Source organism: Aulostomus chinensis, chromosome 11 (assembly GCF_037954235.1).
Source record: "Aulostomus chinensis isolate RoL2024-O1b breed Wild chromosome 11, RoL_Achi_v1.0, whole genome shotgun sequence".
Lineage (NCBI taxonomy): Eukaryota > Metazoa > Chordata > Actinopteri > Syngnathiformes > Aulostomidae > Aulostomus > Aulostomus chinensis.
Window position 1 is genome coordinate 27,933,825 of NC_141330.1, and position 17,500 is coordinate 27,951,324.

At 48.9% G+C, this 17,500-nt stretch overlaps 1 protein-coding gene across 2 annotated transcripts in view; it reads right to left on the reverse strand.

The window, feature by feature from the left end:
- Positions 1-1,998: 1,998 nt before the first annotated feature.
- The window catches only part of slc6a20 (solute carrier family 6 member 20), a 15,870-nt gene continuing 368 nt past the window's right edge, over positions 1,999-17,500 (reverse strand). The window contains exons 1-11 of one of the 2 annotated variants that reach the window (XM_086219290.1): positions 17,033-17,475; positions 10,422-12,589; positions 8,816-8,907; positions 8,487-8,714; positions 8,178-8,288; positions 7,629-7,870; positions 7,260-7,425; positions 6,383-6,584; positions 4,795-4,954; positions 4,550-4,715; positions 1,999-3,221 (exon numbers count right to left, since the gene is read on the reverse strand). In XM_086219290.1, coding sequence (XP_086075416.1) covers positions 3,054-3,221; positions 4,550-4,715; positions 4,795-4,954; positions 6,383-6,584; positions 7,260-7,425; positions 7,629-7,870; positions 8,178-8,288; positions 8,487-8,714; positions 8,816-8,907; positions 10,422-10,536 — 1,650 coding nt within the window. In that variant the 5' untranslated portion in view covers positions 10,537-12,589; positions 17,033-17,475 and the 3' untranslated portion in view covers positions 1,999-3,053. Of the gene's footprint in view, positions 3,222-4,549; positions 4,716-4,794; positions 4,955-6,382; positions 6,585-7,259; positions 7,426-7,628; positions 7,871-8,177; positions 8,289-8,486; positions 8,715-8,815; positions 8,908-10,421; positions 12,590-17,032; positions 17,476-17,500 lie in introns of those variants that run through there. The other variant, XM_086219289.1, reaches the window with a different exon arrangement.

Consider the following 17,500-nt stretch of genomic DNA (forward strand, 5'->3'; position numbering starts at 1 on the left):
TTCTTGAAGAATTAAAACACCAGCGAGTGGTTGAAGCTCTCCAGCGCTACCGCTTCACTTTAGCCCTCTCTCCCGAGTTCCATATTTCACAGGATGTTAATTAAAACTGTCAACAGGCCTTCCATGATTACTATTACTATTATTATTATTATTATTATAGTATTTTTTCTTCTTGATAAATGAGTTGTTTCCTTGGTAAAATGGAAGAAACTGAGATGTGTCTTGTTCTAGCTGCAGAGTCTCCACATCCTCGACAATCTCTCTTCGTTCTTTAAGCTCATCCTATCTTTGAGTCTAAAAGAGAATTTGCCCAGAAATTCCTCCCGCGGGGGGGGGGGGGGGGGGGGCATGAGTGAACACTCCTTGTCTCTGAGGAAACTCAACACCATGGCGATAGACGACATGAAGAGCGCTAGTGACCCCAGCAAGGGGAGGACACTCATAAATCCTGGAATGAGACGATACTGAGCAAAGTTTGACACCATTAAACAGTCGCATGTGACCTTCAGAGGCCAGTTATGGAGGGCGTGAGACAGGACCGGCTCACGGAGCCTCCACCGCTCACCAGGAACAAGCCTTTAACAGTCAGCTGTCAGAAGACAGTTTTCTTTGCCATGGCCACTGAGGGCCCCTCAGCAGTCAGCTGGTCCCTCTGGCTGGTGCTGAGGCAAACAAGAGGACCCACGTATGAGGGTCCTGCACAAGAAAGACTCTGGGACCTGGATCAGAAGACCCAGGCCAGCATAAGGTCTCAGGACTCAAGTGCCCCCTTTGATTTTTTTCACAGGTCTGAAGATTGGTTGTTTTTGCTGGCCACCTACATTTAGTTTTCTAAACACGCACACACACACATGCATGCACAGACTCACATGCACGCACACACACACACACACAGATTCACATGCATGCACACAGACTCACATGCACGCACACACACAGACTCACATGCACACACACACCCACACACAGATTCACATGCACCCACACACCCACACACAGATTCACATGCATGCACACACACACAGACTCACATGCACACACACACACAGACTCACATGCACACACACACCCACACACAGATTCACATGCACACACACACCCACACACAGACTCACATGCACACACACACACAGACTCACATGCACACACACACACAGACTCACATGCACACACACACCCACACACAGATTCACATGCACACACACACCCACACAGATTCACATGCATGCACACACACACACCCACACACAGATTCACATGCATGCACAGACTCACATGCATGCACAGACTCACATGCACGCACACACACACACACACAGATTCACATGCACACACACACCCACACACAGATTCACATGCACGCGCACACACACACACCCACACACAGATTCACATGCACGCACACAGATTCACATGCACACACACACCCACACACAGATTCACATGCACGCACACACACACACCCACACACAGATTCACATGCACGCACACACACCCACACACAGACTCACATGCACGCACACACACACACCCACACACAGATTCACATGCACGCACACAGACTCACATGCACGCACACACACACACACACATTCACATGCACACACACACCCACAGATTCACATGCACACACACACCCACACACAGATTCACATGCACACACACACCCACACACAGATTCACATGCACACACACACCCACACACAGGTTCACATGCACGCACACACACACACCCACACACAGATTCACATGCACGCACACACACCCACACACAGACTCACATGCACGCACACACACACACCCACACACAGATTCACATGCACGCACACAGACTCACATGCACGCACACACACACACACATTCACATGCACACACACACCCACAGATTCACATGCACACACACACCCACACACAGATTCACATGCACGCACAGATACACGGACGTCCACCACTAATATCAACATATTATTTATTTAAAAATTCATCAACATCTGACATGAATCATGAAAACAAAAGCTGATTTATTACAGATTCCAAATACCAGCTGCTTATCCACGTCACACATTTCGAGACATGAAGCAGAGATTCAAGAACTTTGGGCGCAGTAGAACCTGCTGCTGCCGGGTCGTGCAGATCATTTAATCTTCTGTGTGGATCAAACACCTCTTAGCAAATGCCTGAACTTAAAACTGTTATAAAACTAGTTATCAAAAATACATTTTATGTAGGAAAAACAGAGAATTTGTACAGCCTTCTTACAAAGAGCACACACATAAATCCACATCGCTGACAACTCAATACACACAATTAGTAATGACAGTTAAAAACTAATATGTCAATTACTGAGACGAATGTCTTCTTTTCTCTCTTTCTAAATACTGACACTCCTTTTGGAAGTTTCCAAGCACAAGAAGCAGCAGCAGCAGCGCTACAGGAGGCCACGGTGCTGGAGCCTCCAATCCGACCCCACCTGGGATTTGATCTTCCTCTGAACGACTGCTGCTGTGTGTGAGGCACATTCATGTCCAAAGAAACACAACACAGAAAGACTGGAAGGATTGTCCAGGTCTACATCTCATAACTTACATATCTACATACATTCCTGACACTATGAGCATTTAGTAAACTACAGTCACTCTAAATCGTCATGACTTGTTCAGCAATTAGCAAAGCACAGGTACACTAATCATCCTCCACAGTTGCCTAAGACCTCCAGCTCGGTGTGGATTGAGGGAAACATCCGTCCTGGATGTCAGACTTTCACTACTGAGCAGAATCATACAATAATAGCACAGAATATATTAACATTTTTCACTGGTTTTCCCAGAAAAACCACCCGATTGAAACAGTCGGGGGAGGTTTGCTGCTGCAGGACTGTTGGGTCGCGTAGTGAGCGAGGTCCCTGTGCAGGACGCTGATGATAGTGGGAGTGAAGAAGGAGGCACGGACGAATGCTGGCGGTGCACTAGTGCTCCTCCATGGTGTGTTGCTGTGCTCGGGTGATGGGGCGACGGAGGCTTTGGTGATCTGGACCCGGCCCTCGTCTCACGCCGCTAGGCTGACACAGTGCTGACTGTGCGCTGCCTCTTGAAGTGTCTGTGTTTCCTCTTCCTGCAGTGGACGTAGAGAGCAGTGAGGGGAACACAGCTGACCGAGGACACCAGCAGCAGTGCGATGAAGGCCTGACCGAAGACCGGATACTCCGTCTCCACTGACTTTCCCTGAGACGAGAGGGAAGACAAGTCATGTAACAGTCATGCTTTAGCAGTCTTGATTTAGCTTGAAGCTAACAGAGACTGATCGCTAACAACCGCTAAACTTTTCAAAAAGCTAAAAGAGAGATCTTCTGATCACACGTCTGGATCATGGAGACCTTGAATCTACCAGACGACCTGGAGAGTTCTCTCTCTGGACAGTTAAGCTGCTGCTAGCATCAGTCTCCATTAGCTTCTAGCTAAATATACGTGACTGGCTCTTCCTGCATTCTGGGGTCACCGAGAAGTGATGAAGGAGGGAAAAACATCTTCATGAACTGAGTACTCCTGTTAGTGAGTACTTGACAGGTAAAATAGAGTTTTGGGGTGAAGCACTGCTCTAAGCAAAGGCCTGGTGGGAGGCAGTGGTCCGACACCCTGGTGGACGGTGGAGGTGGGAGGTGAAGGTGGAGGTGAGCTACACACCCAGGACAGAGACTCAGGTGCCATCGGCGTGAGCCACAGGCATCATGTGACCCTGCTACTGACCCTGGTGTTTGTAGGTGGCTTACGATTTATCTGGTTTAATAACCCAGACCCTGACAGTTGACTTGAGAGGACTGGGAATCATCTCCCACTGTTTGAGAACCCTGGAGAGTTCTAGATGGGACCTTGAGTGTGGAACCTGTTATCACGCTGCAGAAACGTTTGTTGGTCTTGGGTTAGCGTTAAGGTGGCCTGGTGGAGCAGTGGTTCTCACGGTGGCCCCCCAGCAAGAAGGTTGTGGGTGGAGCCCCGGCTGCAGCACGGGGTCTTTCTGGGTGAGTCTCCATGTTCTCCCTGTTCCTGCTGGGTTCTCTCTGGTACTCCAGCTTCCTCCACAGTCCAAAGACATCAAGAGGGACCAGGTTAATCCAGACTCTAAATTGACCGTAGGCGTGGCTGGGAGAGCCAATGGTTGTCTGTCTCTATGTGTTGATGGACTGGTGACCTGTCCAGGGGGAAGGCTGCTGGGATAGGCTCCACCCCCACCACCCCGAACAGGAGACGAGGAAGAAGATGGATGGATGGATGGATGATGGATGGGTGGATGGATGATGGATGGATGGAGGGATGGATGGGTTAGGGTTAGAAAGAAGAAGTTCCACTTCCTGAACCAAGTGGACAGCGGAGAAGAGGGGGAGATGAACGACATCATCAGGGAGGTCACAACGGGGAGATCAGGATGAAGACTCACCTGACACTGTGTATATGTATATATACTACATATGCTGTGTATGTGAAGTACAAATACTGTCTGGCTCCTCCCCAGTTCAACCCGTCTGTGCAGGTTCAGAACACAAGAGGAGACTCACCAGGTCTTTGTTCCAAGCTTGGTAGGTGGGGGTCCCTCCCTGGATGTAGTTGATGATATAGAAGATGAAGAGGGAGATAAGGAGTAGGGGACTCACCCCCCCCCACATGATCTTCCAGTACCAGTTGGGACGATGACCAAGCATGTCCTCGATGTCTTTTTCAAACCTGAAAACAGATAAAAACCTAGCAGAGCGCTGAATACTTCACAACCCACATTTAAGAAGCCAGACGCTGAATCTCCAACCTCCTGATCCCGTAGACGTAGCTGACGGTGACGACCTCAATGAGGACGATGAAGAGGAGGGAGAACGTGGCGCCGTAGTCGTTGAACATGGTGAACCAGTAGTTCCCTGACGTGGTGGTGAAGCCCAGACCCAGCAGCAGGCAGAACAAGCACACCAGACCTGCGGGCCAGAAACTGTACTTAGTTAAGAACATTTAGATATGCGCAATCTGATCAACAGACAGGAACGCTGCAAACATGCCTCTTTTTTTACTGAAGTCAATGTACTTTTTCCTGAGGAATCAAAGGAATACAATAAATAGAGAATAAATTCTGGGTTCACTTGGTTTTTGCTCCATGTCCTGGTTTCTAGACCGACTCGTAACCTCCTTGGAGAGTTCATCATAAAGGTGGACGAGCTCCTGAATGTCAGTACTCCAGTGAGAGTGTATCTCCATGTCACTGAGTAACTTAAATGAAAGTATCACTTTCTTATCAGACTTTTATCGTCTCAAAATTAAAAGTAGGATCCTTCGAATGTCAGAAAGAACCTGCTGAGCTGGGGACTGAGGGAGGAGCCACACCTACACCTGGCTTGAAATCACAGCACGGGAGAAGAAAACTGAGTTCCTATTTTTTAATTTTCCATCCAGAACCTTGAGGCGCTGAACCTGGGAGACGACTCTCTGGTCTGCGTGAAGGTTTACTGGTTCAGAGACACTGTCCCCCCACCAGGAGGTGATGAGACAACTGTCAAAGAAGGAAAACGAGTCCATTTGGGTTCTCCGTGTTCTGGTTTCGACTTGGCTACTGCCTGAATGTAAGGCACACCGGTTCTGGTGGATGCTCGGAGCGACGAGGACATTTTCCTGAGCTCTGAGAGCTCTGGAATTCAATGTGCAGATTAGTTTTTCTGTTGGGTGTAAAAATAAACATCTTGGAAAAAAGTTATCTGAAATGATTCACAGGGCCTAGCCAACGCCGCTAATAGAGCTGGTTAATGATTGCTCGCCAGCTGAAGAGTGTCAGTGCTGGGTCAGCAGAGACGGGCAGCATGGACGCTTGCAGGCACAAAATGAGGACAAAGGGTCTGTCAGCCTCATAGTGACAGCAAGGAGAGTAAATCAGTCACTACGGCGTTCTGCTGTCATTCATGGCGGCCATCACACTACAGCCGGTACTGTTCTCTGTACTTCCTCGTGAGGGCGGAGCTAATAAGCCAGCTTTGTGCCTGTGTGTGTGTGTGTCTATTGGACACACACACACCCCGGCTAATATAACTTTTGTTCCCTGTGGACCCTAAACTTTGCAGCTCACATGATTATTGAAGCTCAGCTCGTGCCTGGAGGGTGGCTATGACATCAGTATCAGCTGTGAGAGGGTGATGAAGGTCACGATGAGGTGGTTCCTGTCTCAGGCTGCATGCTTGTGTGGACGTGAGTCTCAATGTGATTCCAACATGAGTTAACAGAACACTTGTGAAGTGTATTTCATGTGCATTGCTTTTCATGGCTTTTATTTTGGTATTTCCTGTACATGGGGGGGGGGGGGTCTTATTTTGAGAGACCCACTCTGTGAATGTAAATAACTTCCTTTGACTCCACCTCACCGTTGAGCAGCTCGTGGCTCATGTGGGAGAAGACCTTGAAGTCTCGCAGCGGGGTGATGATGGCGGTGATGTTGCCCAGCATGCTGCCCATCCCCAGCAGCAGCAGCATGACGAAGTAGAGCACCGACCACAGCTGAGACAACGGCATGTTCTTAATGGCCTCGCTGTACACGATGAAGGCCAGCCCGGCTCCCTCCACCGCCTGCGGCGGACGGGGGAGGGAAACAAACAGAGTTCATTCATCTCTGGATTTATGGCTCTAATCCTCTTAAGAACAAGCATGAGTTTGTTGCATCAGATGGCTTTTACTCTACGGAAGGTGACGAAGGGAGAAACTAGCACACGTCACCAGCACAACAGGGCAGCGCCACTCAGGACCGACCAGAGCCTCTGCTCCTGACAGCCATGATTTACTGGCACAATCCTGAGTGAATCGCAGACTCTTTAGTTCCTAAATGCTCCACTTTGTTCACCTGTTTCCTGTCATGGTGGTTTATGACCTCGGAAGCACCCAAAACAAGCTGCAGCCAGCCTGCTAATCAATGAGCTGAAACCTGCTCAAAGGCTCCATAAAGCTGATTACCAGCCCTGTAAGTCGGCGTATCACTTCTTATCAGAAGAGGCATGTAAATAAACTTGTGTGGCTCTCGAGTGAGACAACACTGCTATTGCGGTGATTGATACGGGATCCTGTTTATCTGAGAGATCATGGTGTGACCTTTAAATGACCACACTTGAATATTCTGAGACAAACCAACCTTCCTGATGTTCCAGATGTTTCACCAGTAATCGACCTATAACTAACATGCTCAAAGAACAAAAATAACAAACCTACTGGACTCCCCAGTAAGACACCAGTGTAATGGGAGGAACATACAGTATCCAGTTCAGCCTCCAGGTTGCACTTCTCCAGTTTGTCAGCCACAGTCTCAGCGAACTGCTGCGGGTACGAAGCGTTCAGCTTCTGGACCCAGTCGAAGACGTTGTCCAAGGTGATGCTGTCCTCCGCTAGACTGAAGGCATTCAGCAGCAGCACACGAGTCCTGCAGGAGCACAAAGACACTCTTCACTGTTACACACACACACACACACACACACATACGCACGCACGCACGCACACACACGCACACGCACACACACACACATACGCACGCACGCACGCACACGCACACGCGCACACACACACACACACACACACACACACACACACACACACACACACACACACACACACACACACACACACCTCTCCAGACAATCCTCATAGTTGACTGTGGCCTTGAAGCCATAGATGGCAAAGGTGACGATGCTGGCGAAGATGGAGGTTCCACTGTTGATGAGGGAGACCACGATGGCCTGCTGCTGGAAGTTGTTGTTGTACTGGTTGTAGCTGGAGAAGGCGATGAGCGAGCCGAAGCCCAGACCCAGAGAGAAGAAGATCTGAGTGGCTGCATTGATCCATGCGTTAGGGTTGGCCAGCTCCCCCAACTGAAATCACACACACACACACACACACACACACACACACACACACACACACACACACACACACACACACACACACACACACACGAGAAGTTTGGAAAAGATCTGACCATGTGACTCCAGTTCCTAGTTCCCTGTTCTCAGGACAAATATCCAACATGGCCTCCTCCTCACCATGGTAACGCCATTTAAAGAGACCTCAGGCTTCATAGTGTGACATCACTAACTTCTGACCACATTTGAAATGATCTGGTTGATATGACATCTGGACCCCCCCGTCTGTGGCGATGTGTCATCAACAAAAACGCACCTTGGGTGTGAACAGGTATTTGACACCGTTGACAGCACCGTGAAGAGTGATGCCCCTGATCAGGTAGATGATGAGGACCACGTAGGGAAACGTGGCTGTGAAGTAGACCACCTGGAGACCCAGAGAAAGGCGAGAGTCAAGCCGCCAACTGGACAGAGAGCGTGGGGTGACAGGGGTGCGTGCGTGTGTGTGTGTCCTCTCTCGCCCCCCCCCCCCCCCCCCCCCCCACTGGTCCACACTCCAGCCACCTGCGACTGCATGATCAGACACTCAAGGTGATGCACCAGGCCATCCAGTTTTGTCTCTTACCTTCCCGGTTGACTTCACGCCACGGACAATGAACAGGTAGGTGATGACCCAGGCCAGCAGGAGGCACAGCGCCTGGCCTGTATGAATGCCTCCATTCTCTTCAATAGAAGAAGAAATGTCCAGCGTTTGCCTGAAGAAGAAGTACTGAGTGGGCGTGGCCTTTTGACACTCCTCTAAAGGTCCAGTCCTGTTGGCGTTTATGGGGCAGTTTGCCCAGGGGAGGACAGCCTGGGAATGCACAGCACGAATAGGGTGTGTTAACTTATATGGTGTGTGTGTGTGTGTGTGTGTGTGTGTGTGTGTGTGTGTGTGTTTAAGTAGGAACTCACTTGAAATGAATTGAAGAGGTACCAGAAGCTCCATGCATTGATGATGTTGTAATAGAGGCACAGGTAGAGTGACGTCACCACACTAGCAAGACCTCGAGGGACACGATTAGGAAAAGAACGTTACAACATCTTTACAAAGTTCCCGCTTCCATCACAAGTCAAAATGAGAGTCAAGTTGAGTCACAAACTAGAAATCATGACTAGTCGTTGAAGCTGGAGCCAAATCAAAGGTCTAAACTAGCTGAAGCTGCCACTGACAGAGGAATCCTCCCCCTGCAGGTCTAGTTGTAGGGGGTGGGAAGGCCATTGGAGCAGACCAGGTGGTCTCGGGACCGGTTCCATCCCTGGAGCCATCCTGAAGCGTAGCTATGTCTGTAGGTTGGTACCTAGCATAGCAACCACTGCTAACATCTCTTAAAGCACTGGAAGTGCTAGTAGAAGATAGCAGCGCTACATTTACTCACACACTCATCCAGAACAACATGTAAATGGATCCATCTAAGAGAACAGAACAGAAGAAAACTTGACCTGCAGGTGGCGCTACACTAGGTCTTTGAGGTCATTACAGTTTGTCCTCTGGGGATGATGAATATCTGTAACTTAGCAACTACTCTGGAGAGGTCAGGGCATCATTGAAAGACATCTAGAAAAACAAAGGAGCAGGACAAGGGTCATGCTGGCTCAGCATCTCAACGCTGGTCTAAGCTGTAAGACCAAATGGAGCTGAAAAGCTAGCTAAGCTAACGGTAGCTAATGAACAACAGTAATAACTCAAGTTAGCAACTTTAGCCTCTGGCAAGTTCATGTTGTTGTTGTTCGTGTGTGACATCATCACCATGGTAACAAAATTGCCCACAAGACTTGTCTGTCTTATTACAACTATTCCACCTCTGACCACTTGTGGTTAGTTGAGTCAACCTGGTAACCAGGAGACTAGATTAATGCAGCAGGAGGGAGGGAGACACCTGCTGGCCGGGAGGCGCTAACCACTGCAGCTTTAAACTACATTTCAAAAATGCAGAAATTAATGAAAATATAGACAAAAACAGGAATAGTAGTTAAGTAAAATAAAACTCTCTCTTTCTCAACTAGTCATCAAAAACAATGAAACATCGTCCCGGCTGACTGAAGGTGGAGGCTGGTCACAAGGTGCCCATCAGCACTTCGACCAAGCCATGGGAACTGAACCAGCAACCTTTCAAAACTTGAGCAGTTGTTCTAGCTCCTGAGGCAAAGTGCCCTCCTGCGGAGTCTCTGCCAGCTCAGTGTGGGTCAACCGAGAGCTCTCACTCTTCATCAGTCCCAAACGCAGAGGAGGAAAGTCTCTGCATCACCATGGCAACAGTTGTGCTGCAGTTCCATCAGGCTGTGGCTCTTCTCTTGCAAATCCACGTCAGAAGTCTTTGGACTCGAGTTAGAGTCCAGTCTCAAGGCTCTCGCTCTTCCCCCCTTTCTCCAAATACAGCAGTCATACTGAGTCCCCCAGTTATGTCCTTCTCCCAGTTTAGCGTCGGCAAGCAAAGACCATTTTCTTTGGAACTTCCTTGTCATGTCAATAATTTTGCTTGTCTTCAGCACCAGTTTATTCAAAAGCTGCTGCACTTACCTACTCCTCCCAAATATGGGCTAATGGCCCTCCAGGCACCGATGCTGCCCAGACGCATCTTCTGACCAATGGCAAGCTCCAGGTAGAAGAGGGGCACGCCCTCGAGAAACAGCATGAGCAGATACGGGATCAAGAACCCCCCTAAAGGAGTACAGAACAAAGCTGAGTGAGTCTCCAGTGTGTTCCTACACCCGACAGCATTAGTTCTTTAGTACGGGGGCTAAAAGAATGTTTTCTGTTCTCCAACATGTCAATAATTCACGTTCTACTCACTAGATCGGTTTTTATGTACATCCGTGTTCTCTACCGCCATTAAATAGCCCTTCAACCAACCCAGTACCTGCCTAACTCATGTAGCTGCTGAAGAAATCACGACTACAGCATGAGATTCAACAACACACTATCACACGTGTAGCAGAAGGTTCCCCGACACGCAGTCACACGTGTAGCACAAGATTCCCTGGCACGCAATCACACATGTAACAGAAGATTCCCCAACACGCAGTCACACGTGTCACTGCGATGAGGACTTCACGCCCAGCAGCAGTCAGAGCTGCATCCATGACATCTGACAGGCATATGATGACTGCGTGTGCACTCCGGCCGCCCCCTACCTTCCCTGCTGATGCCTACTAAAGAGCTCCAAAGTGGCCAACGGAGCGACAGTGACCTGGACTAGCAGGGAGGCACCTGCATCTCAAGCCTGTGTGTCAGCGTGAACTCACAGCACAGCGCCACCTGCTGGACACTGGCACTGCCTTAACAAGACCACAAGTCAGACTGTACATTCCAGCTTATTCAACATCTGCTGATACTTTTGATAAGTTGTTGTTGCTGATTTTAAAACAAATGTAGTTTGTGAGAAATCGCTGCCGGTCGCTGCTCAAAGGAGGCGGCGGCGGCCGTGGACCGTGAGCTCACCAACACAACCTTTGGTGTTCTACTGTCAGTTTGAGGGAGGAAGCTGTGTTCTGATGAGGTTCCCTGCAGCTGTGCAGACTCACTTTGGTCTTGATTACTTCAATAGTTATGGGGTCACGGTCTGTCTCTTAATCTGCCACCTCACCGGTCACAGGTCATTTGACATAATTAAAGTAATTACTAAGTTACATAATTACTTGTCTCAGCTTAGACAGTGTAACCTGTTTTGAATGGGCGCACAAAAGAGGACGTGTGTATCCTGGAGTTCGGTTCATTGTGTGATCCATTCTGGTTAATTCACTAATTCAGAATAATTATTTGATTAATTTGGCGCCATGGTGGAGCAGTGGTCCTCCCTGTGGCCCCCCATCAAGAAGGTTCGAGCCCCGGCTGCAGCACGGGGTCTTTCTGGGTGAGTCTGCATGTTCTCCCTGTTCCTGCTGGGTTCTCTCTGGTACTCCAGCTTCCTCCACAGTCCAAAGACATCAAGAGGGACCAGGTTAATCCAGACTCTAAATTGACCGTAGGCGTGGCTGGGAGAGCCAATGGTTGTCTGTCTCTATGTGTTGGCCCTGCCATGGACTGGTGACCTGTCCAGGGGGAAGGCTGCTGGGAGAGGCTCCCCCCCCCATGGATGGATGGATTTGATTAATTCAGATTTCTTCATAGCTGCAGTTTCTCTCCCCTGGTGGACATTGGCTGAACTACCACTGCCTCTGAACCACTAACATCTGTATGGATGTCAAGATGCATAAAATTAACTACAGTATAATGAAGCCCTGTCCATTCCTCACACGAGGCATTTTTGTGAAAACAAAAGACATCATCATCATCATCATCTTATTAATATTATTATTATTCAACACCCTCCCTGTATTTTACGTGTGGTATCTTTAACTGTGCAGCAACTGGATTCAAGATTCAGGATTTAACTGCCTTGTGAACCAAGCTGCAACTGTTGAGAAGACAGAAACACGAACGCCATCAGTGAGCAGCTCTTTGAACCCATTCAGACGCACGTCCAGGCCACAGGTGCTCAGTGTCGCTGCCGCGTCGACAGCGTGCCTGGGCAGCTCCTCACCTGAAGTGCATGTTTGCTCTCTGTGTTGCACAAGTCTCCGTCAGAGTTCAGGTTACGTACAACCTCAGGTCAGGTGCTGTTCCTGAGGCCGGTGTTCTGCACTTGAGACTCTGGAATCTGTCTCCTGGGAGGAGGTGTTTGAGGGAGGGGCCATCACCTTCTGTACCTGGAGGAGACGCAGGGAGGGTGACAGCCAATGGTGTCTGTCCTGGGGGGGGGGGGGGTAGAACCGTACCAGACTATGACTGAGAGGGGAGGACCCCTTGCCCCCCATCCCTGTGTGGAGTAAGGTGGTGCAGAAGGGTTACAGTTGCCAACCCTCTGCGCTGTCTGGTCATGATCGATCAGTTCTTGCTCATCTTTGGACAAGTATCAAAGAGTACAACTGAAACATTTCTAGATTACGTGGACAAACCCACTTTATCATAGTCAGAATGGATTTTTCAAAAATGAGGTAAAAAATCTTTAAAGCGTGTTTATCAAATGTCCCTCACATGACTTCACTCTGCATCCACGTGAAGGTCTTTCATGTTCAAGTGTTGGACCTCAGATACCAAATACTAGACTGTGTTCATGAGTAATCTGACAGTATCAGAACATGATACACAGTCGTTGGTACACGATGTATTGGGTATATAACTGTTAGTCCGTACCGTTGTAGGATCAAAAGGTCGTGTGTGGTCAACGTCACCTCTATCAGTTAACTAGGAATGGAAGGCTGAGGTGAGACATGATAGCATATTCTGGGTTTACACTTTTGATTGAGATCATATCAAAAAATACAAAATAATAAAATATTCAACTTTATTTTTTCAATTTGAGTTTGTCACCTGCATCAGCATTTAGACCAACACAGCTTGTAGTGATACGTCATCACTGATTCGTGCTCCAACAACTGGACTCCACCCGTTGGATGAGGTTTAAATAATAAATGCTGTTTAGTTACGTGATCTTTGTTAATCTTTGACCAATAATGACTGATATTTGGCTTCCTGCTTTCCTCCCACCTCTTGTTACTTTTATCACTTCAGGAAGATTACAGCTATTACAATGATACGGCCTCATAAAGTCCCCAACAGAACTGAGGTGTTTCCAGAGGACACGTAAAAGTGATGCACATCTCCATCCACACTTGTTGTTCCCTGTTTGTTCCTAATGCTGGATATTCTTCTGCTGATGAACGTGTTGTGGTCTGTTTCAACATTGTGATGACTTGACTTTCCCTCCAAGATTCTGCATCAAGCAGCTTTGTGACCTCCTTCAAACCTGTAGCGCAGTAGCAGACAGTCAGGCTCCAGCACAGAAACAGGAGGCCTCAAGTTTAGTCACCTGACCGGTTCCATGCTACTAAGTTCCCAGTGACCTCCTACTGGTACCAGATGAGGGACTGGTCTCTGTGCTGGTCTGATTAGATCTCAGTGCAGCTTTGATACCATTGACCACCATATCCTTCTACAGAGACTGGAACCTGTCACTGGTATTAAAGGAACCGCACTAAACTGGTTCAGGTCATATTTACTAGGTCACCTCAGTTGGTACCAGTTAATGATGGTTCCTCTGAGACACTACAGTCAGTTCTGGTGTTCCACAAGGGTCTGAGCTTGGACCAGTCCTCTTCACCCTGTACCTGCTTCCTCTAGGTCACATGATCAGGAAACAGTCCATTAATGTTCACTGCTATGCAGACGACACTCAGCTGAACTCATCAATGATCCACATGGAACAAACCAGCTGACATATCACACAGACACATCCTGGCTCAAGAAGATGCAGAAAAACTAGTCCCTGCTTTTGTCACTTCCAGGCTGGATTACTGCACCTCCCTCCTACAGGGCTGGACTAACAGGTCCCAAAAGACTCTCCAGCTGGTCCAGAACACTGCTGCCCCCCTGACTAGAACTGGTAGCAGAGACCAGGTCTCTCCTGGACTGCTTCTCTGCATGGCTCCCTGTCAGATTCAGAACAGAATTTAAACTTCTTCTTCTACCATCAAAGTCCTCAACAAGCACAGGGGTGTCATCCTCTGAGTCCCAGAGCTCCCCCACCTCCCACATCCCTGACTGGTGCTGCTGCTGGGGGAGGCTGCAGACCTGCAGAGCCTCAGGCTGACACCTCCTACTAGTAGTAGAACTCGTAATAGTAGAACTACCACTCATAGTACTGGTACTATTAGAACTACCACTAGTAGTACTGGTACAAGTAGAACTACCACTCATAGTACTGGTACTATTAGAACTACCACTAGTAGTACTGGTACAAGTAGAACTACCACTCATAGTACTGGTACTATTAGAACTACCACTAGTAGTACTGGTACTAGTAGAACTACCACTAATGTCCACATGGTGTTATTACTAGTAACAATACTAGTACTTTAATGATCATAGCATGCAGAGCATGCATGCTGTCCTCTGTCCCTCTGGGTTTCTCTCTGCTTGTCTTTCGCCTTCATTTTTGTTCCCCGTCTGTCAGTCATTCTCTCTCCCTCCTTTCTCTGTCCCTTCCTTCCCTCTCTTTTCTGCTTGTTTCTTCTCCATCTTTGTCTCTGTCCCCCTCTTCTCTGTCTCTCCTCCATCTTTGTCTCTGTCCCTGTCCTCCGTCTCTCCCTCCCTCCAGCAGGTCAAAGCAGACGTCCGTCCCCACTGATCCTGGATCTGCTCCACCCTCCTGCTGGTAAAGGAAGGTTTTCGTCTCTGCTGTCTCAGATGTGCTTGTTCAAAGAAGGAGGGAGGTTCTACTCCTGCTCTACTGGAGGGAGGTTCTACACCTGCTCTACTAGGAGGGAGGTTCTACACCTGCTCTACTAGGAGGGAGGTTCTACACCTTCTCTACTAGGAGGGAGGTTCTAGACCTGCTCTACTAGGAGGGAGGTTCTACTCCTGCCCTACTAGGAGGGAGGTTCTAGACCTGCTCTACTAGGAGGGAGGTTCTACTCCTGCTCTACCAGGAAGGAGGTTGTAGACCTGCTCTACTAGGAGGGAGGTTCTACACCTGCCCTACTAGGAGGGAGGTTCTACTCCTGCTCTACTAGGAGGGAGGTTCTACACCTGCTCTACTAGGAAGGAGGTTCTAGACCTGCTCTACAAGGAGGGAGGTTCTACTCCTGCTCTACTAGGAGGGAGGTTCTAGACCTGCTCTACTAGGAAGGAGGTTCTAGACCTGCTCTACAAGGAGGGAGGTTCTACTCCTGCCCTACTAGGAAGGAGGTTCTACTCCTGCTCTACTAGGAGGGAGGTTCTACTCCTGCCCTACTAGGAGGGAGGTTCAGGACCTGCTCTACTAGGAGGGAGGTTCTACTCCTGCTATACTAGGAGGGAGGTTCTAGACCTGCTCTACAAGGAGGGAGGTTCTACTCCTGCTCCACTAGGAAGGAGGTTCTACTCCTGCCTTACTAGGAGGGAGGTTCTACTCCTGCTCCATTAGGAGAGAGGTTCTAGACCTGCTCTACAAGGAGGGAGGTTCTACTCCTGCCTTACTACGAGGGAGGTTCTACACCTGCCCTACTAGGAGGGAGGTTCTACTCCTGCTCTACTAGGAGGGAGGTTCTACACCTGCTCTACTAGGAAGGAGGTTCTAGACCTGCTCTACAAGGAGGGAGGTTCTACTCCTGCCCTACTAGGAAGGAGGTTCTACTTCTGCCCTACAAGAAGGGAGGTTCTACTCCTGCCCTTCTAGGAGGGAGGTTCTACTCCTGCCCTACTAGGAGGGAGGCAGCAGGGGCAGATGGAGGGGTTTGGAGACCCACAGAACCCTGATGGCCCTCAGTTTAACAGCCAGCTAAAAGTTACGACCCAGTCAACTGACGTTCCATCCAAAGCCCCACCAGGTACACCAGGGGTGCTTTGACAGCAGGAAGAATATTTCAAGAGTCCTTCTGTCTCTCTGACCATCAGCAGGATCAAAATGTTGAAATAAACCAAAACACATTTCAGCTCAGTTCCCAACACAACCAACGACCAGCAGCACAGGAGCGTGTGCATCACTTTTAGGTGTCCTCTGGAAACACTTCCTATGGCAGTGTTTTATCTTTGTGTGTTGTGTTGTGAGCCCTCAGGGCCACAGTGAGTTCAGTGTAACTGATAGTGATAGTACAGTACTATAGTACTACTATTACATAACACATACAGTACCCGTTTTTCCACCTGAACTGATGGTCCTAGGACAGAGAGAAGCCCCCTGAGGCAAGCTGTGATTTCAGACTAGAGAAGTAAAAAAATCAACTTGACCTTCCAACGTCTGTTGCGTCTGCTGGTTGTGTACGCCGCACACGTGCTTCTTCTGTGTTGAATCATCAGACAGGTGGAGATAAAGTGGTTTTTTTGGCCATGTTGTCAGTTGGTCGTCGTTATCTCATATGTCGACACTCTCAGGAGCTTTTACAGGCGAGAGGTTATAAATTGTAAATATGCTCATTCACCCCGACTTCTATCCTAGTTTATAATGTGCAATTTGGGTTTACTGCTCCTTCAACTTTGTGCCAGCGAAACAGTTACACCCCCCCCCCCCGATAAGGATTTGTTTGGCACTTTACAGCCCACCTACATGACACTGCAGGAAACAAGTAAATAAAGAAGTGGCATTAATGTTGCAGGGTCAGTTGCCCTCATACCTGACCCCCATGGACAATAAACTGGCTCCATGTGGAGGTTTGGACTCGGCTGAACTTCCTGATGAGGTTCAGAAAGCCTGGCTTGAACCAGGACGCAGCTTTGATCCGTTCTGTGATGACAGTCAAAGTCTGTGATCATCACAGGGGACAGCCCGTGAAGATCATTTCTCAAAAAATAAAAATACAAAATACAAAATCATACAGACAGAACCCCCCCTAACACACACACACACACACACACACACACACACACACACACACACACACACACACGCCCGCAAAAGACCTCATCTGGGACCCAATTCAAGTCCTGCAGCCTCAGGTTCCAGGAGTCCTCCTGTCCCACCTAGACCCCGTCCCTCCTCTGACCTCATGGATGAATCCATGCTGACACCTGCTCCTGCTATGATGACCAGGATCAGCCTCGGTGTGTATGCGGGAGGGCAGAGGTCGTGTGTCGGCTCTTAC